At 39.7% G+C, this 20414-nt stretch overlaps 2 protein-coding genes and 1 pseudogene across 6 annotated transcripts in view; 2 read left to right on the top strand and 1 right to left on the bottom strand.

Annotated features, from left to right (window-relative positions):
- Window positions 1–3475, top strand: part of LOC110987704 (fibroblast growth factor receptor-like) — a 9249-nt pseudogene extending 5774 nt beyond the window's left edge. Inside the window, exons 9-13 of the transcript XR_015423446.1 lie at window positions 21–143; window positions 295–406; window positions 1017–1113; window positions 1485–1584; window positions 1727–3475. The product of XR_015423446.1 is annotated as a fibroblast growth factor receptor-like (transcript). The remainder of the gene's footprint in view (window positions 1–20; window positions 144–294; window positions 407–1016; window positions 1114–1484; window positions 1585–1726) is intronic.
- Window positions 1843–12951, top strand: LOC147795934 (uncharacterized). Of its 4 annotated transcripts, XM_087130282.1 has the most exons (10): window positions 1843–2793; window positions 3757–3934; window positions 4048–4242; window positions 4476–4820; window positions 5164–5517; window positions 5875–6216; window positions 6331–6615; window positions 6786–6866; window positions 7190–7237; window positions 7682–12951. In XM_087130282.1, the coding sequence occupies exons 3-10, from the start codon at window positions 4056–4058 to the stop codon at window positions 8533–8535; spliced, it is 2496 nt and encodes an 831-aa protein (XP_086986408.1). In that variant the 5' UTR covers window positions 1843–2793; window positions 3757–3934; window positions 4048–4055; the 3' UTR covers window positions 8536–12951. The 4 variants fall into 4 exon arrangements, 3 of the variants coding, with proteins under 3 accessions (XP_086986408.1, XP_022106386.2, XP_086986409.1); XM_022250694.2 differs by lacking the exon at window positions 3757–3934; XM_087130283.1 differs by lacking the exon at window positions 3757–3934 and having other exon boundaries at window positions 3971–4242.
- On the bottom strand, window positions 12196–20414 carry LOC110975069 (fibroblast growth factor receptor 3-like). The gene is made up of 12 exons (XM_087130284.1): window positions 19980–20414; window positions 19441–19728; window positions 18648–18986; window positions 18097–18293; window positions 17670–17862; window positions 17367–17477; window positions 16156–16334; window positions 15535–15657; window positions 14921–15032; window positions 14662–14758; window positions 14204–14303; window positions 12196–13953 (listed from the first exon to the last, which is right to left on the bottom strand). Exons 1-12 carry the CDS (start codon window positions 20065–20067, stop codon window positions 13909–13911), a joined length of 1872 nt encoding a protein of 623 aa, XP_086986410.1. The 5' UTR covers window positions 20068–20414; the 3' UTR covers window positions 12196–13908.

Genomic DNA, 20414 nt, shown 5'->3' with positions numbered 1-20414 from the left:
TTGCGTGCCATTTTCCACAGTTAATTCATCGTGACCTCGCCACGCGGAACGTGTTATTGGGGGAGGGGCTCGTATGCAAATTGTGTGACTTCGGCTTGGCTCGTGACGTCACAGGAAGCGATCAGTATTGCATGTTATCTGGGGTCAGTAATGGTTGTAACTTGACAAAATTAAGGTACCTGTACGATCTTATCTGTTTTCTCTTCTTTTGTTGAGTTTAACACCGAATTGTCCCCGATTCCAGCTATATTCTCCGGCTCTCTATACCGGATTTTTCCTGACACTATTTTACAGAGTGCCGTGCCCGTTCGTTGGTTGGCCGTGGAGAGCCTCCTTACCAACACCTACACCACTAAGAGTGATGTCTGGTCCTTCGGAATACTTCTCTGGGAGTTAGTGACACTTGGTGAGAAGAGCCTTTTAACTGGTTGCTGGTTCGGCTCACTATATTGAAATTTGTTGAAATCAGATCCAATCACATTTAGGCAGAGGCTTTTGTACCAGTGGCACAGATGCTGATATAAGTGGTGACGATGGAATTTTCCACCAAAAAAACCTCCATTTTGCTAGGCAACAGTTGACCTCTGAGCACAGGCACTCCCCAGTGATGTAGTCGAGTACTTTTTGAGAACCAAGTTCTCTACCAAATATTTAACTAGTTAGAAGGGAACAAAGCTGAAGTACATTGGCATTTGATGGTACATGCATAAAGGTAAGATTACAAAGCAACATGATGACTTCTGACCATCACTGTTTGCTTAAAATTAACTTTTTAGGAGAAAAGTACTCGGCCGAGTACTTTTCTCCTTAAAACTTAAATTTTACACAACTGGGAGTGTCTGAAGTCTTACATTTATTTTGTAATCTTACCTTTGCACATTTACCATCAAATGCCTGTGCACTCTGGCTTTATTCCCTCTTACCCAGTTCAGTATTTTGCGGAGAACGTTGGTACTCGAAAAGTACTCGACTACAACACTGGCACTCCCATTAACTCTTTCAACCGATCTCAACAGGTGCACTTCCCTATCCTGACATGTCACCCGATGTCATCATTGATTCCATTCGGAATGGACTTCGACTTTCCAGACCAGCCCACTGCGGAACCGCACTGTAAGAATTGGATGGATGAAAATTACTTTCTACAACATTGTATTGTGTGAACAGTTTATTGGGACTACATCTTACATCTCTTGTGTCTGTTCTCAGTGTGACTTTTCCCTGCCGGAATCGACTTTTTCATCTAAAACAGTACAATAAGGTCACGTAGATTGCTATCGGGGAAGGGTTGGCTGGTTTCTATTTGTTTTTGCTATAGTGTAAACGATGTACAATTTTAGAGAAATGAGATTTACTTGATTTCAAAATGGGAATTCGTGGTATAAAAATTGGCGATCAGAAATGATAATGTTAAGGGTGCTATTTGCATTTTTATATCAATACAATTATGTATACGTGTGTCATCCAAACTGTGGTTATTTCAGGTATAAATTGATGGCGTCCTGCTGGAAAACATCCTCCAAATCAAGACCAAGTTTCACAGAACTGCAAAGCAGACTGGACCTGTTCCTGAAATTCGATTTGGTGAGATACACCATTATACTAGAACGCCCCTTCCTTCACGCAGACTTACACTTTTTGGGTTGCTGTTACAATTTCTTGGGGCTGCGGGACGGGATAAATTCAAAACCTTGACTGTTTTTGCTTTATATTTTTAATATCCAAGGATGCCCTGGACATGCCTAACTTCATGGCTGAGTATTACACCTACCTACCCTGAATCGACCATGAAAAGCTTCACTTCAGTACGTTAAGAGGGGAAAGCAGCCTGGTGGCTCAGGGTTATTTTGGGACAAGTCCTCTCATGAACTTCTGCTGTTTGCTTGTTTTTTTACTCTTGGACCTAGCGATTTTTCTTGTATCACACTATACACAGAAAAGAATAATAAAATCCAGTAGCCCATAAATGTTTTTTCTAGCACAACAGTTTTCACTCTTTTAGAAGCGAAAATCTTTTTTACATAACATATTACACGCACGAATTTGCATATGTAAATTGCAGAATAACAGTTGTCCGCGTAGAACACAAGAGGGCGCTATATACGCTCTGTGGTTATGAAGGAAGGCTCATTTTAGAGTAGGCCTAATTATGCACGACCCTGCACAGAAGTACTGTGTCCTGTATCCTATCCGCAACGTCTGGTTTGCTGTTACTACATGTACTCTCGTACTTATAATGTGTACGGAGTTATTTTTCTTTAACATTGCTAATACAGCTTCGTAAAAACCTTGACCAATTCCTTTTAATACAAATGGCCAACGTTCGCAAACATCTTATTCAACCCCCCCCCACGTCGAGGGGGCATATGTCAACTGTCTAGTAGTAAGCATTATATATTATTATGTAAAGCGGGAGTGCAAAATGTAGTTGTTCGAGGTGTATTTTATTAGAGTTTGTTTTTACTTACTTGATTTTACTTTGAAAGAGAAGATGTACATAAATGTTGAATTAAAGGAAATCAGAAAGGCAAGAACGAATGTGTGACGAGAGGACACACTACCCTTTTATCAATCGACCATGCCACAAAAATGACAACGTACTATCAAGGTTCGAAGGTAACAACTGGAAGCAGAACATTTGTACAGAGCATACCTACGTGTATCTGTAAACTCTGAGAATTTATTGCTGGTTATCTTGGAAATTTGTGAGTTTTGAGTGACGTAACTGTTACATTTCCGTAGCGAAAGGGACAGTTAATTGAGTATCGGTACTTCATTGTAACGACATCACTGGTGAGTCTATCTTATCAAGCGTGAGAAAATCGGCTCGACTCGGACAGTTTCGGAGTACCATAATACTTTACCTCACACAACATGAAAAAGGGAATAAATAGTTTTGATAAATTGAGCATTTAAGTTCTCTTTTTGGATCTTTATGTTTTATGTAATAACTGTTATTAAGAGGTGATAGATGAGGGTCTAAATTGAAAACATACAAAGTTTTGATTAAATTTTGTGCATGTCCTTATGGGAATGTCTCCTACAAGTAATGACCCATTTTCGTTAATAAAGAAAATAAATGCAAGCATATGGTGAAAATATGGGAAATTCCGCGATGAGAATTTATAGTCTGATGGGATTTCCCTCCTCTTGAATAATCAATAGACTTGTTCTTAGTCCTTGCACTGTCTATAAATGACGTTAACGGTTGCAACAATGTAACTCCGAAATAAAACCTCTAGCTTTATGTTTATGAGGAAACTAGCATATAGCTACTCTAAAAGTGCATTTTACCATCAAATTGGTTAAAGTTTTATGTGCTGTTGAAGGTTTTGTACCTTCTCGTGTAGGTTGTTGAGCATAATGAATAAATGAAAAAGAACATTAAGGGCCTATCATTGGGCAGCCATAGTTGATAAGCAGCTAGACATCATCAGAGAAAGTTCAAGAGAATAAAAACATTCCGGACTAACTATATTTGGAATCATCATCTCTTCGTTTTCAAAGGAAGTTACGTTGGTGACACACAGCACAACTACTATAAGCAGGGGTAGATCCAGGAATATATGGGGGGGTCAGGCCGAAGATTTTTGCAATGTCCCTTTTTTGTGGACTTTTGGAGTATCCCCTTTGTACACACAATAAGATTCTATGCGGTGAAATCTCGTTTCAAAATTTACGTTGTCACAATTTATTATTTTGCTGTTTTTGCACCCCCCCCCATCCGCGCCTGGGTGGGGGGCTGTCGACCGTCAGCGTATCAACTATCGCGTGTCAACTCGAACTATGAGTCCCCACCTGATACCAACTTCGTCTGTGACTGATGAGCTGGCTTTGTATGCCAACAGTGCATGCCCAATCCAGGGCTAGCTGTTAGAGAACAACTATACGCGCGCGTGTATATACACTTGGACAGCCACCAATGGAATTTCGGGTGAGTTTATTTTAGGTCAAAACCTATTCTTTCCAGAAAACAGGTGGTCTCCTTTATAACTGCCCCCCCGACGCCAGGAGAGTAACGACACCTTTTTTATCCTCAACATCCAGGAGCAAACATGAAGAACTTGATACTGATGCATCTCCTTGTCATTAATGTCTCTGGATATTTCATGGATGTCGAGCACCAAGTGGCATCAGAACGGAGCTGGACTGGTGGTCTAATGGCTAGTAAAACCAACTCGCCCACTTGGCAATTTAGCACAAAAGATATATCATCCACTCATAGAAGATTCAAGAGAAGTGGTAAGGAGGCATACAAGCAGAGACAGCCACAGCGACTCATTCCTGACCTTTTCCTATGACTTGTTTTAAGTCATTCACCCCCAACACCCCATCCGTTACCTCTTACAGTCATCGTAACTTTCATGAGCTTCAGTTTTCACCACAGGTCATAATTTCTCATGATTAACGTTGTCAAGCAATTTCTGATGGGCTCATTATCCATTAGAAGTATGTGTTACCAATTGTTTGTGCAGAGGCGTGCGAGCCACCCATGCAAGTGATTCAAAGGAGGGTGTACCTCCAGAGTGGTCGTGCCTACTGCCTTCCCTGCTCAGTCATCCGACCCGGTGATGTTGTGACAGTCATCTTCTGGTTCAGAGGAGAGAGTGAGGATGCCACTTTACGAGATCTCATCCTCCGTCATGTTTATCCTGATGATGGTCAGAGCTTTGCAGTGGACGACCGATATCAGATTTCACCCTCTCGCGGTCTCATAATCGATCCAGTGGATGTAAATGACACCGATAGGTACTGGTGTAAGACTGTGCGTGAGTCTTCCAGCCAATTTGTCGAAGACTATCTGGATGTGACCGTGTTGGGTAAATGAGTTCCTCCTGTCTTGTAACACCGTCTTATTTTTTATGTCGATAGCCGGTACAGAATATTCGTGACCATGGCATCACTGTGAGTCCTTAACATAATGACACTGCTCATCTAAACAAAAGAAGTCTTTAATTAACAAGTGTCGGATTCTACCAGTTACTGAAGATCCTCATATGCGTATCGTTATCCTTTATCGGCATAACAGTGACTGTAACGCGCAAATGCAATTTGTGTTATCACGCTTGATCGTGTTTACAATTTTTAAATATCTTCATTTTAAGCAGGAAATATGATGTTAACCTATACAGGTCGTTTGTGAATGATTTTCCTTTTCTTCAGATGAAACTTTTCCCAAGGAAAGAGATTCAATCGTAAGTGAGACATCTGAATCGATGGACATCCAGAGTCGTAATACGATCCAGTGCCCCCTTCTCCCTCAGCTGCCGACCCAGACGGACTTCACAGTGTACTGGACAATCAAGAACTCCGATGGTCAAAGTCTTAACATCATTGTCGCCAAGTTTCCTAATGGAGAGATAATTTCAGTTCAAGAATTTGATGAGACACACAGCCTAACAGGCAAGAATGCGATGCAGGTGGGGAGGTTCTCCAAACGACAAGAGAAGTACTGCTGTCATGTGTTCGAGCAAAACAACGATCTCAGGACAGCTTGCGTTGATGTAACCTGGTTGGGTGAGTGCTCTGTTTGAGATGTCACTAATTTCTTAATTGTCAAATTGTTCCAGAACGGGAAGCTGCAGTGCATGCATGAAAACAACAATGGAGGATACGTGTATTCAACGACACAGGAAGATCCCCCGTTACAATGGAAACAATAGAGTGGGTAGGATTTAAACGCATTTAAGTTTGAAGGAGGGATAATATGGAAATCTGCCTTAGACGACAGGTAAGTTGTAGATGAAGTGCAAGTTTAATTGTAACCGGAAGGTGTGGAGACGCAGGGTAGTACGGACTCGCGGTTTTGCCTTCATTATCCGCCATCTGCAAAGATCTTTATTAAACAAGGCTTTTACTTTACCTCAACTACAGCTGTGGCAACCAAAATGCGTCCCACCATCAAAGGCTGTATGCCCACCAGCGATGACTGTGCTATTGAAATTACACCACATCAGGAGTGTTTACAACTTGAATGTTCTATAAATGCTGTTTACCCAAAACCAACGCTCAACTGGTCCACCTCAGGTTGTAAAGAGCCAGCCATATACTTCACAAATTCATCGGTAGACCGGACTAGCGAATTGTTTAATGTGAAATCCACGGTTTACATTGTTGATTTGAACAAATCGCTGGAACTTTGCAGTACTTTCACCTGCACAGCGCAGGGTGAGGCAATTACGGATCAGACACAAACATCCTTCATTATGATCTCTCGTAAGTGCATCTATATTGATGTCATCAATAACATTACTTGGTTGGCAATAAACGAAAACACACGTGAGTTAACCATCCGATCCTCACAGACACATTCCTTCCTCCATTTTACAGGTCAAAAAGAAACCACAACACCATCCATAGCAACAACTTGTATCTGTCCCAGCTGCAACTCTTCTGGACGTGGTGTGCACCTCTTTTTTACAATCACCATACTCTTAATATTTTTATTGTTGTTTCTCTTGTTATTGTTACCAAGAAGCAAGAGATTCATTCTAACATGTGCTGGCGGTATGCCGACATTGCCTCTATATCCCCATAAGTGCGCAGTTCGGCGAACAGCAAACGAACCCGCTTTTGAACCTACTGAGGCAGATACACAAAGCCAGTCGGCCAAAGGTAAGACCTTTTCTCACTGTAAAACTCACACAAACCAATGTAGAAGCCGTCTTGATGCATAGTAGGCCTACGGTAGAAACTTGAGAATTTGTATTATAAGGCTATATCACGTTACTTATGGTGAATTAATTTGTAGTCCGTACCTCCTCCGTTGTGTTGGATGAAAATAGATGTGGATTGTCAACTTGAAGTGACAGTACCTTTAATGACGATTGGCGCCAAGGATGAAAAAAGTGCAGACGATAAAGAAGGTGATTTATAATAATTCTGGTCTTTAATACCCCAAAAGTATGATCTGTCGCTTTAAAGTAATAACTGTCCCCACCGCTCTCCAAACACCAAGTCTGTTAGTGTTTCCACGTAGCAAATTAATTCTAAGCACAATTTGGATGAATTCCGAGCACCAAAAACGCATTTCATCATAAAAGTGCTCTATGGTAGCGGCGTAATGCTATCTCAAATGCTATCTTTTTCCAACTATACCCGTTTGAATGTGTCCTTATAACTGAACACCAATATGCTAGACAAACTGATAACAGAAGCATTGGTTTCTCCCTGCCTTCATGATGTATAGGACCAGTATGCTTTGTGAATCGGAGCAACCAGGACGTCGATATTACAGGTTTGCTCTCAGATCATATAGTCATTGTTATTTGGGGCGGCATCAATGACATTTCATTGGAACTACATTCTAATTAATTGCATTCCGATGGAGTTTTGTAAAGTCGCCAACAATAAGCAAGTCTAACGTCAGTGAATCTTGTATAACAATACGACAAAACATTCTGTTGGTAATAGTGTTCTTTTTAAATGCTAAACCCGTTGGGTTTTGATCGATATTAAACGTTCAGCTAACGGTGTTCAGGAGTGAAACACCTATTTAACATCTAAGCATGTTTACAAAGCGAAAGCAAGACTTGCATTATGTTGCTTAAATTAAAATAGGTAATGGAATGAGAAGATAATGACAAACATACATTTGCGATCAGTGTACTTACTTCAATGATAGCTAATCAGATCCCCAGAACACCTTGGAAGTAATTTGATGCATTGTGATTGTTTTTAGATCCCCAATTCACTTGGCAGTACAAGGGAGAGTTGACGACTGAGTCAGTGTTAGACAAGAAGTATGTCAGTGGATTCCAGTCTATCAAATATGTCATCTGCATGGAGGATAGTGGCGTAGTAGTCATTGACATCACTGGCTTACATCAGTATACTGATGAGTATCGCTACCGTTTTGTCGATCTCAAGCGAGCTTTTGGAAACATAGACTACGCTTGCGTGACATGCTTTACGAAAACTAAGCTAATATTCGGGCTGAAATGGGGTAAACTTGTCATTTTTGACACTTCAAATGAACACCTTACTAATTTCGCCTCTGTTACCCCGGTAAAAGGTAGGGAGGTAGAGTTGGAATCCATAGCGGTGGGTAGCTCGGGGCTTGTGTTCGCCAGTGATAAGAATGGGAAAGCAATCTCCATATTTGACCAAGAGGGTGTGTGTTTGGAACGTTGTGAGATTCCTAGTATCGAGCCGCGGTGTTTGGCTGCATATGTCAGAAATGAGATTTCAAGCTTCTTCGTAACAGCAGAAACAGTAGTTAGGAAGTACAATATTACTGGACAGATACAGTCATCGATAAATCCTAAACACCAATTTGACATCGACAAACAATTCCTCGGTACAGACTTCAAACCCATTCACATCTCTGTCAAAGAAGAAACACTGTTTGTTGTAAATCAACTCGATGATGTCGAATCGCTTCAGATTTTACCACTGAATGTAATCGACCGGAAATTTCAGCGAAGTATCATAGCAAATGCACCGGGGATTCGGGGTGTCAGGCTGAGCAGTGGTGACAAAGTGATTGTGTACAGTGACAGCTCTGTGCACTTGCTTGAAAAAAAAAAGAAGTGATTAAGAACAAGGCCCTTCCCCTCCCCCAAAACGCCGACGTAGGGCTGGCCAATCCGATTGCTTATAGTTGCATGGTAAAGCTCCGGTACGGTGTTTCTGAGGCCGCAGGCTCGAATTTCGCTAATGTCTATATCTTTGTTCATCTTTATAATGTAAGTACCTAGACAGATACAGATATTTTGATGGTTTGTGTTCAAAAATCTGTGTCTCCTGTGTTATCCCTGTTCACCACTTCTCAGGTTGCCGCGTGTATTTGGGGCGTGATCCCTGGCTACATTCACTGGACAGCAAAAGAAACTTGCCACTTCTGTCAAAGGCAACACATAAAAAAATTCACTCCATAGAAATAACAATTTTGTACACAACTATGCTGCAGTACCCCTTACTAATCATATGCCCAAAAGCAAGTGATTATCTTTATAACAAAAAAGAAATTGGCATGCACAGCAACTTGGTTACTGTGAATTTTATGTGTGGCCTTTGACAGAAGTTGTAAGTTTCTTTTGCTGTCCAGTGTAGTTTTCAGGTTAAATGGCTTCCGACCAGCGCCCCAAAAGAAAGACATTGACAAGGGAGAAGAGCTACCTACGTAGGGCTGGATGAAGCAAGATATGGGATGGAGAGCACCCCCCCATGCGTCGGTCATTGTTTGATCGTATTCTCAGAATTCTTTTCAGACACCCGGGGGATGTGTCAAGCAACAATAGTCAAGAGTGCGTATAGGGCTTAGACAAATGGGGGTACCCCTCCGTCCCATTTTGCTGGGTATAGATATAAGTTGGTAGAGTACCAGAGTGCAGATTCTTTTGATTCGCATGAACGAGGACGAGAAGCTTCCTCCGCCCACTATTGTCCAGACTGTACAAGAGAACAGAACTTTGTTAACTAATGCTTTGAGCCATGAGATGAATTCCATCGATTGCCCAGCGTTTGGCTAGCTATGTACATCTGCATGTACATAAAAGCCTTACGCCTGGCCTAGGCCCTTATATAATTGAGTAACTTCTCGGCTGGGTCACTATGAACATCCAACAAAAGAAGTACGGTGTACTAACAATGGACGCTCATTGTTAATGCACTGTGTTTCTGTTGTTAGATGTTCGTAGTGTGTGCACAACTGTTTTTGTTCATTCACATGCACGGTGCATGTATGCTTATGAAGTAATCCAGAGACATACAGATCAGTCGACCTTAAGGCACACACACTGTCTTCATTTCTTCACAAGACCTAAGTAGGCTATATGCTGCGGAAATATGCCAAATTAAAGTCATAAAATGCTGTAAACATGACTCAACGGAGCTGGGAGTTTTTACACCATCACCAAGCAAGTTTGTTGTGGTGCTAATTTTGGAACCGCTGTTCACTGTCACTTCAAATGAAACCTTGGAATTTCGGAATCCTTTGGTCACCGTAGGAGATGATTTCGTTTGAAAAATGCCAGCATTTGGAATACTGTTTGGGAAGTATCATACGTAAGTTGCTAAATTTCTATCAGTTCTGTAAAATTAAACTGAATTGTCATCGCTAAAGTTACTTGAAAAACATTTAAGAAAGGGAGAGTTGACACCCAGGTTTAACCGACAGTAAATTTGGTAAATGCAAATTCTAAAAAGCACGAACACAATTACAGTTAACATGTAAATCTAAATAAGTAAAATGAAGACATAACAGTAATATGGAAGGAGTTAAAACGAAAGAGACACATTGAAAACGTAAGAAATATATCACTTTTACTGAAAATCTGTAATCACAACAACAAATGTATTTGTTCATCGAATCGAAAAAAACTCAAAACTTGGTATTGAAAAGAATCAGAGAAAACATCGAACTGTAGAAAATCTTCAAAGGTGTTCTCAACTATAAAGAGCCTTCCCTACAGTGTCTGACAAACGGTAATAATTCAATATCACAACTACTGTTTCTGTGTCTATCAACTCAATTTTGATCTGTAAGTTTCTCGACACTTTTTGGACAGCCTATTAGACACTTTTCTTAGTAGTGTGATGTCGCGAGAGTGGTTTAATTCCTGAAAATAAAATGATGTTGCATTATGGACATTAAAAAAACTGGTGAAAAAGTTTTTTGTCTTTTAAAAAACTTTTTACTGGTGATATAATGCAGTTTTCCTGTCCTACAAAGTTAAATTTAAACATCGTTTGTCACTTTTGATGCTGACCGCAATATTCGATTGAATCTTTAACATCTCTAGCTTTCACACTGACACTGTTTCTCAACGACGAACGCCAGTGTCGTCTGAAACAATAAAGCGCCGCGAACAGACGTGCACGAAGCATTGAAGCGGATTGGCAAGAGTGAATTTCCGCTATTTCGATTATTGGAGAAATGAAAAAACAAACAGACGACTGACGACAGAGAGTAAAGGTCATGCTCTCTGAACCTTACGTTTACTATCGTGCATTTGCATGTACATGTCGCTCGAGGAAGTCGAACTATGACCCCATTCTTCCCGATTATTTTGCTTTAGGCCTACAAGAATATTTTTCAACATAACTCCATTGCTAGTTAATCGTTAATTATAAGAATCGCCGCCAGTTAAACTGTTATGTTATTCTTTACTGCTACAAAAAATGTAGGCCTAGATGTAGCGAAGGCATAATTAAGCTACATTAATCGACTAACCATATACACATAGGGCCTGCATGTACGGTGTACACTGCATGCATGAGATGGAATTCCTGTACATGCATTTCCTGGTTGAGTTCTCAGGCTGATGCATTGTTCAACTGAACCTTTGCCATGTGCGATCACAATTGTGCTATTCAGTTTCGATTTGTACATGGGTATATTTAGAATAAGAGAAATTCCAGTGCTGGGTCGCTTACGGTATCATCCAGCACGTACAGTGACTTTATATCGACAATCCACTTCACTTGTTATAAGCATCATCTTTCGTAACTAACTTTTTCCAGATGTGTAAACTTGTATTTGGTAATATAAAGACACAGGGTGATAGTGAATTCGACTTCCAGTACTCAATGTAAAATTCAACGTGTGTCAGGCTTTTGCACAATGAAAACGCGTGTACACTGTACACAATGAAAAATTGCCTGGGTTAAATTTTAACCCAAGGAATGGTGACTAAACGGCAACTGATCAGTACCCAAATATGGGCTGTGTTAACCCGATTTGGGGATGAGAATCACTTTCTGTTTCATTTTTCACCTACAAAATGAGTGGATGTTAACCATTGTTTGATTAAAACAAACCAGAAATTAATTTCAATCACCCAAATTGGGTTGAAACAACCCAAACGATTGGGTCAGTTGCAGTTTTCATCCTCGCTTGGGTTAAATTCAACCCAGGCAATTTTTCAATGCGTAACGAGTATAATTCAATGCATCGAAGATATGGCACTTACCTTTTTAGTGCATAGTTCAGGTTTGTCTAACCTTAGGCAAAGGTTAAGGGTCATCAACTCATAATAATATATTTCAAGCAGGTGCACGTTCAATGCTGGGAAGCGTTACTAAACCCCAAAGCACTGTGAAGTGTGCAGTCCGATTCCCGTCACTTGCAAATGTCTCACGGTCCTTTGTTCACATCTGCTGGGTTAATTTCGTCCTGCTTACTTCTATTAGTAAACTCGTCAAAACGAAAACACACCCCTCCCATATCGGCTGTCATTTCATTAAAAAAAATTATGTAATCAGCAGTGTAAAATGCTACGATAGACATTTTAGAAATAAAAGAGTAGGACGTAATTTTATCTTGGCTTATATCATGCACAAATTTATTTATAACTAAGAACATGATCCTGATGTCATCAGAAGAGACAGCTGTTTCGGTTTAATAAGGACAGCTCTGCATGCATTATTATGATTACTAGGGCCTACCTGCTTTAGCGACTGACAAAACACAACAAAAATTTAGTGAATGTAAATTTGATAAAATAAAGCAAAGTCAACTCTCATAATAGCAAAGTTAAAGGGAACAGGCAATTCCCTCGTTATAACCAGGAATTTACTATAAAAGGAATAGAAAAACAAAGGAACAAATAAAAAATTTCGGGTGTTAGAGTATGCTCTTTATAATTTGTTACTATAATTGAAAAACATTGTATTATATGTTATCAAACTGGGTATACAGTATACAGCAGCCAGCAGGTTATTCCAGATGGAGACAATGGGTAATATGCACAAGCATCTGCTTAATTCATTCTGCGTAATTCTATTAATTACCAAATAACCGATGCCATAGCATTGTCAACTTATTTGTGGAAATGCTCAAAGTGAACGTAGCAATTTTCAAGTTCTCAAAGCCGGAAATTGTTAAAAATACCTAGCATGCAGAGTATTCTCTCACTTTTGTTTTCATTTACACTACATTTCATTTTGCACACAATTATCGTTGCTATACGTACATTAGAAGCATCCATTAAAATCTGTATAAGTAGACAGCTGTTGTCAGTGGCTACTTTTCTTTGATCGTAACTGTCCTTACAAATTTGCTTATTTCCTATATGAAAACAATTCATTCTGTATAATTCCGTACTTTAAACATGTTCTATTTTATTATAAATACCCTGGTGGCAACCCCACAGGGATAAAAGTCTCCACATATCACCAAATATAGTTAGAACTTTTTCCAGTAGGCCAATTTGGCAAAGATTTCATGTATCATGTTCATGATTTCAGACCCCAACCACTGCAGAGTAAGAATTTTTGAAAGATCAGTATATTATAAATTAACCCTAAGGATTATCTCAAAAATAGTCAGGTAGAGAAGTACGTGAAATGCGTACAGTTCCTATCTTTTAATACTGTCCGAGTACACGTATACACGAGCATTGTGTGACAATAACTTTGCCATTAAATACTGAGCTATTAAAATGACGCCATCAACAATTATCGACAACAGTGTACATGTATTCAAACTATATCTCTAACTACTAACTTTTTATAAGCACACCAACTTTACACAAGACAAGTTTATTCGCCAAATTATGGTGCAAAGACGAGTGTCCTGACAGCAAAAAAGAAGAATTTTCAGCTTGGAAAAATCCAAGGATTTTCTTAAAGAACAACTAGAAGGAAGGCGGCGGAAATGTCTATGCCACTACTGTACTGACTTTAGCAATTTTTTTTTTTAATAACAAAAGGCAAGACACATCACGAACAATATTCCCCCCCTCATTGAAAAAGAACACGAAAAAAATCAGACCAAAGTTAGACAATCAGACAACTATACAGACACACATTAGTTATTACAAAATAAAAACAGTACAACAATTTCTGTATGGCAACATCACTCTATTCAACCCCAAACCAAGGTTGATCCATCTTGGACTCAAATCCACCTCAACTCAATGACGCTCATCAACGGCATCACTGGGCAAAGTTCACATCTTCACATCAAGTGTACTTGTCTGCTACAAAGCTCTCCATCTCGAGATAAACCTGTAATAGCAGAAAAAAACTTCTTATAACTTTTTGGGATTCAACTGATTCATTCTGAAAAAAATCAAGTCATTATTCGATCCTGTCCTTGAGTTACTTAAAATGAGTAAAGTGGGATTTTATGGTGTAGCGAACAGATATCAACCAGGCAGGAGAGGGTACCATCTATCGCCATTAAAAGCGGGATACTAAGTATGTTATTCATAAGGCCAGTATACAAACTGATTGTATACTGAATTGCGTTACTAGCCTGGGCATCAGGAATCATGATGTCTAAGATCTTCTTCAGATTGTAGAAAGAGGGACGACGAGAGGGTGAGACTCTCCAACATTCCTTCATGACGTTGTAGCTGAAAGAGAATCGAGAAGGATATTCAACATTTCTTGAAGGAGTTCGATCGAGAATAGAAATCCACCATCATCTTGGAAAATCAATTTCTGTGGCAGCTCTTTTGTCTTGTGTTCAAAGTTTTAGGTAAAACCTGTTCCCTTAAAATGGAAAACATCATGTTCATTGTGCATTTCCTGCGCAGGCCACTGAACTGCAATTCAGCCGGTAGGTCCAGTGTTTGAGTAAAAGAAAGATGCGTGGATGGTAGATTTTTACTCTTTGGAATATACTTTTGGAGTTCATTGTACAAATTTTTCATGTAGCATCTGTATAGCCCACATGCCCAGATTTAACATTTAACTTCAAAAACCACTTACAGTTGGTTGTTGCAATGTAAAGGAGTTGGTAATCGAAAGCCTTCAACCAAGGCGTCAATTATTTCATTAGCAGACATCCCACGATAGGGATGGGCACCTGCGAACAAGGAAACGAAAACATAAAACAAAACTCCAGAACCTAGTAAGTGAAGTCCATTCATTGTTTCATGCATAGTATCTTTACACGGTGCAGACAGTCTCAAGTTGGTTGAGAGGCATTCCTGGGGTGGAACGGACTCTGAGTTTTGCCACAACTTACCTAGCGTCACTATCTCCCATAGCAAAACACCAAATGACCAGACGTCGCTCATCGTCGTATACACGTTCTCAACGAGACACTCAAGAGCAAGCCAGCGGACAGGAATCAAGCCCTGGATATTATGCCACATAGAAATACTCATAAATAGATGCAAGTTTCAGTAATTACCACTGTAGTTTGCAAATCCAAACAGGAATTCACTAATCGCAACTAAATAAATCGAATTGATCAATATTTTTGTTTCATAAAGTGAAGAAAATTTAGTACAATTAATATCATACTTGCCTGTCACTAATAATGTTGACCTTTAATAAATAAAATTTCAAGCTTTTTAGTCTGTCTACAACTACTTCAAAGAGGCTAAAGTAGGGCTGCAGATTCCAAAATCGGGGTATTCAATTTCAAATACATGGATTTGACCTATGTTCTCCTAAATAGTCAGCACTTCCTACGAATGCCCCTGACTTGGAATTTCACATTACAAACGAGTAAACTATTCAGTTAGCATTAGCATGAAGTCACTGAAAAAAATTCTAAACAGCCTTCCTGTTGCAAGCGTTTGAGATTCAGTAGTTCAAATGTTTGCGAGGTGTTACGAATTCTAGTCACTGTACCAGGGAAGTTTTCTCGTATTGTTCCGTCTCTGATACATCGCGCGCTAACCCAAAGTCAGACAGCTTGCAGACTAAGTCCTCACTTAAAAGAACGTTGCGAGTTGCAAGATCACGATGAATGCACTGCAAAAGAAACAAGAAATAGTTTTCAGAAGACGTGACCTTTGATTACGATTTGCCCATCGGAACAATTCTTTGTATATGATGGAGATATTCTGTTTGTTATTTTGTTGGTTGGTTGTTTGTAAGGTTGTTGTGTTGTTTGTTTGTTTGTTTGTTTGTTTGTTTGTTTGGTTTGTTGGGTTGTTTGTTTGTTGGGTTGTTGGGGGTGTTGGGTTGTTTGTTTGTTTGTTTGGGTGCTTACTCCCACTTTGCAGAAATCCAAGCAATCGCTCATTATCTCCTCGTGTATTGCAAAGAGGGCCATTCAGAATTCAGAGTATCGAAATTTGGTAATAATACAAAAAATATTTGGGCGTGGCAAGGGATGATGTTCAGTGTAAGAAAATAGAAAAATGGAAGGATGTAACAAGCTTCAAACAGGATGACATTGTTTTTTTTTCCGTGACGAACTTTAATGAACTTTAATTCTCTCATTTTTCAATGTTGTGACTTCCGTACCCCCATAGTCGATAGAAAGTCCATGCCAAAAGCAACCTGAGAAGCAAATGTTAGGAGTTGGAAGGGACAAGCAGGAATGTCACCCTCTGTGGTGTTATCACGCCAAGCATCTTTCATTTCCCTTAGGTATTTCTGCAGGTTGCCTCTTGGAAGATACTCCATTATCAGGTAGAAAGGTTCTGTAAGAAATGGATTCGGCAAACGAAAGATATGTCATCGGCACTGGGCAAACATTTGTTCGTGGGGCGTGCAAGTGCCAAGAATAGTTTGGTATCATCTTGGAGCTGAACACACAAGATATACATCTCCTGGATGGAAGGCATCAATTGCATATTTGAATCCCATGAGATCATGTGTTAGTGGATCCTCTTACTCGTTTCCGAACTGAAAGCTCTAAAATGGCTACTCTCTTGACTGTGAAAGTGTAAGACGACCACTTATGTACGTGTGCTAATGCCCTTCCCTGTCATAAAACTCCTTTTTCTAACGATGTCTCAACAGCTCCTACGTTCCAACGTTCCGTACGATTTAGTAAGAAAGAACAGATTACTATATCGCACGTATGGATGACTATTTCTTAGGCATGGAATCAGTCCATCGCCCATACGAGAGGGTTTCTAACTCATAAGTTGAGAAACACGACTGGAGATCATGATAGCTAGGCACCTGTACTTCATTACCTGCTCCATGCAAGCTCTCATGCGGTCAACTAATGTGGCCGATTAAAGCCGTTGTGCTTTTAATTTATCCCTGATTACGAGTTAGTAATCCATGTGTACGAAATGGTCATCCTTGCATACGATTTTGTAATTACAACTCAGTAATCTGCAAGTACGATTTTCGTGTTTTTTGGTTTTTTTTTGGGGGGGGGGTTTATCATGCCCTATAAATACACTTCCGCTAACTACAACTAGCCTAATAAGTAAATTAAAAGGACAGTTCACAGGAAACGTAACTGAAAGTTCGTCGTGTATATGAGACCTCCGCTGTTTATCATCCGTGCTACCGTATCCGTAAAAGGAAGGCTCATGATACTCTGACTAAATGTATGACCCTATACTAGCACAGAATGACACAAATTCAATTTGGTTACACGGCGAATAACTTCCAACTTTGATGTTTTATTCAAAATTTGTAGTCACAAAATTTCCAGGCAAACAATGTCCATAATGAAAATGTCCTGTAAATTCAAAATTCCAAGGTGCACTTACCTCTTTCCATGCAATATCCAAGCATTGATGCAATGTTGGGGTGTCTCGTGAAATCCTTCTGTATTGCAATTTCCTTCTTGAAATCCTCAACCACGTCAGCATCTGCCGACCCTGGATTGCCAGAGAAGAGAATAGAACGATTCTGCACCACTGTTGCATTGGAGCAGTACGTTGAAAGGGTTCTTCTGTTTAATCAAATCACTTTAGTTTAAAGTTTCAGCTTTGGATACTATTCTTGGTATCAGTCTGCGGACTTTAGCGTGCCACTAAGACAAAGACAGTGAATGAAACCGGACGTCTTACTTTTGAGTATTTTGACTGCTACATCTGACTTCCTCCCAGACTGGTATATGCCATCTGCCGTAGCATGGTAGACCTGACCGAAGTTTCCACTTCCTAGCACCTCAAGGAGGGTGATCTTTCCTCGAGGAAAGTTGTAGTCATGCCTCGACCTGTTGGAAGTACTAAGTGCAGCTCCAGTGGGAGCAGGGTCTTCCTAATTAGGAGTGCACCAAAAAATTATATTAATCAATGTACATTTTAGTAAATCAAAATTGGGTGGAATGTAATAACACTTCCAATTTTATCCCGCAAAACAACCTATTATGCATCAGAAGCTCTTCCTCAGTCCAAATAGCATTTATGACAATCGACTGAACAGTATGCACCATTAATTAAACAACAATTCATAGTTTGGCAGGTCCATTTTTTTTTCAAAAGAGACACGTACTGTTAAAATAAGTTCATTTGACGCTGTGGTCTCCCTCACATTCAGTGCGTACTTGCGATGCCATCTTAATAGCAGGAAAACTATTGCTATGGTTACGCAGATGACCACAGATGATGTCGTTGGAATTATAACACTGATGTGAGACCTTGTAGGGGACAGGGTTTCTAAATCCTGGGTCGTCGTTTCTGGATGCTCATCTAGAATTATGAGAATAAATGATTTCAATATAAGAATATATATATATTTAAAGTAATATCAACAATTAAGAGTGGACAGGATCTAATGTGTATCGTCATTTTACTAATTACGTAATTTAAAAAAAAGACGTCGGCCAAATGCAAAAACCTCCTGTTAATTCCTACCTCTGTAGATGCAGAACAGCCTAGTTTAGTCACCTTTAATTAAACCTAACAACTCATTTTCTTAATAAAGTGCTCTATACGTATTACCGCAAACCTTTAAACCAATACTTATGTATTCTTAAGATATCTTCCCCTTTATCTGAAAAGTGATCTTGGTACTTAGTTAGGCCCCAGCCATGTTTTACTTACGCTGAATCAGCAGATTCACTGTTATGTCTTTACACGGTTTGCCATCCGGATATAGTGCTCTACAAACGACTCTATTGTGATATTTGGTTATATTAAGATCGAGTTGACATGACACGTCCCTGTCCTTGTGCCTGTCCTTGTCCTGCCGTGATGAATTCCAACATGGCTCAGCTTGCTTCACTCCATTCTGTGTTTTGATGAACCACATCATGTGATTAGCCGGATTCAAACCAGACGCATTGCAAGTGAATCGGTAGGGACGACCAATCATCACAGTAGCTGTATCGTTGTCCGTTAACTGTTGAGAGTCCATCTCAATAGTGATGCTGCTTGGTGGATCTGAAATTAAATTAAATGAGGAAATCCCTACTTATAATTGGAACAGCTGGGACTGCAAATCCCAATCATGTCAGGTTTGTTTTATTTTTTCTCCTTGATAGACCGTACAGAGCAATTTTCTGCAAATGTCACTTAAAGGACTAACAATACGAAAAGGCTCATACTCCTCATGTTTTCTGAGGATCGAACCCTGAAATATACTGGAGTCAGAAGAATGTTGCTATCACCGGTGCTATATTTAATTTGCAAGGAGTACAGTATAGAGGCTTTGCATGGTAGCCATTTTGTAGGGTAGTTCTGTTGTTCCACAGGGAAACCTTCTTTGTGTATACCTTGCGAATCAAAAGCACTGGCCTGCCAGAATGCAGCCTTACAAACCCTCTATTCCTACTGAGTCCTGTTCGAACTTTCTAAGAAATCCCACTTAGGATGATAAGTGATAGAAAGAACTTACATAGAACAGTAACATCCAACGACGCGTTCTTTTCTTCCCCGCAATCGGCATTCACGCTACAAGTCAATTTTAAGTTTTCCCTCGAGAGTGTTGTGTTCAGGGAGCTCTCTGTCGTGTTCATCAGTGAACGATCTTTAAGAATGCCGTGTTCGTAATACCATGTAGCATAAAACCTACATTTCTTAGGTTCTTCCAGCGTAACTGCACATGTAAATTGTGCTTCCGAATCTTCTTCATAATACACGTTATGAGTTTCGTCATTCATCAGTGTCACCGTCCATGCAGAAACTGGTAAAAAGAACATGGAGATGGTATGAAGCAGTAATTTCTAATCAAGTTCTGTGATGTTTTTATTCGAGTTTTGATTTAATCTGCATCATTATAATCTTGAACTGATGCTTTCCAAGCCCAAACAAATCATCAAATCAGCGTAGCTCAAATTTAAAGGATAACTTACATAAACACTGGCACATGTGCATACTGATAGAAAATGATCAAGTGTAACCATTTTTGTTGATCCAGTTTTTTAATCATCTTACCTGAACAGAAGAAACACCAAAGAAGTAAAAGCACGTCATTAACAGCCAGTTGTGCCATGCTGCTACGAAAAAATGTGAAAGCGTCCATGATATGCCCGTCACAGTTTCCACGCCACGAAATATCCTGCTATTCTGCGATTGAAATTTCGCTTTCGGAATGAGTTCAAGCTGAAGGTCCTTTCGTTTGTTTTGCCACTCTTCTTTTTAAAACGAAAGTTTGCTAGTTTGAGGAAACGTGAAATGTATTCCAATTTATACTCCTTTATGGACAAATGCTATCATCGTGTATTTTTCTCGGCCTAATGGGTTTAATGATGTACTGCAAACACTTCGAGGTCTTTGGATAGAACCCATCTAGCAACATACTGATTTTCAGTTTTGACTGTGCAATGTGTTGCAAGCAGGAAAAAAAAGGAACCTGCAGAGCAGGAATAG

Source organism: Acanthaster planci, linkage group LG20, assembly GCF_054643075.1.
Source record: "Acanthaster planci isolate LZ-2023a linkage group LG20, COTS_SCS, whole genome shotgun sequence".
Taxonomy (NCBI): Eukaryota; Metazoa; Echinodermata; class Asteroidea; order Valvatida; family Acanthasteridae; genus Acanthaster; species Acanthaster planci.
Note: the sequence above shows the minus strand (reverse complement) of the source record. Positions and strands in the feature narration are given on the sequence as shown.

Coding starts and splice junctions, on each gene's coding strand:
- LOC147795934 (XM_022250694.2), top strand. CDS start 4,056: ATGAAGAACTTGATACTGATGCATCTCCTTGTCATTAATGTCTCTGGA. Junction 4,821..5,163: donor TCTGGATGTGACCGTGTTGG/GTAAATGAGTTC, acceptor CCTTTTCTTCAG/ATGAAACTTTTCCCAAGGAA. Junction 5,518..5,874: donor CGTTGATGTAACCTGGTTGG/GTGAGTGCTCTG, acceptor CCTCAACTACAG/CTGTGGCAACCAAAATGCGT.
- LOC110975069 (XM_087130284.1), bottom strand. CDS start 20,067: ATGGACGCTTTCACATTTTTTCGTAGCAGCATGGCACAACTGGCTGTT. Junction 18,294..18,647: donor AGTGAATCTGCTGATTCAGC/GTAAGTAAAACA, acceptor TCATAATTCTAG/ATGAGCATCCAGAAACGACG. Junction 14,759..14,920: donor ATGGGAGATAGTGACGCTAG/GTAAGTTGTGGC, acceptor CCTTGTTCGCAG/GTGCCCATCCCTATCGTGGG.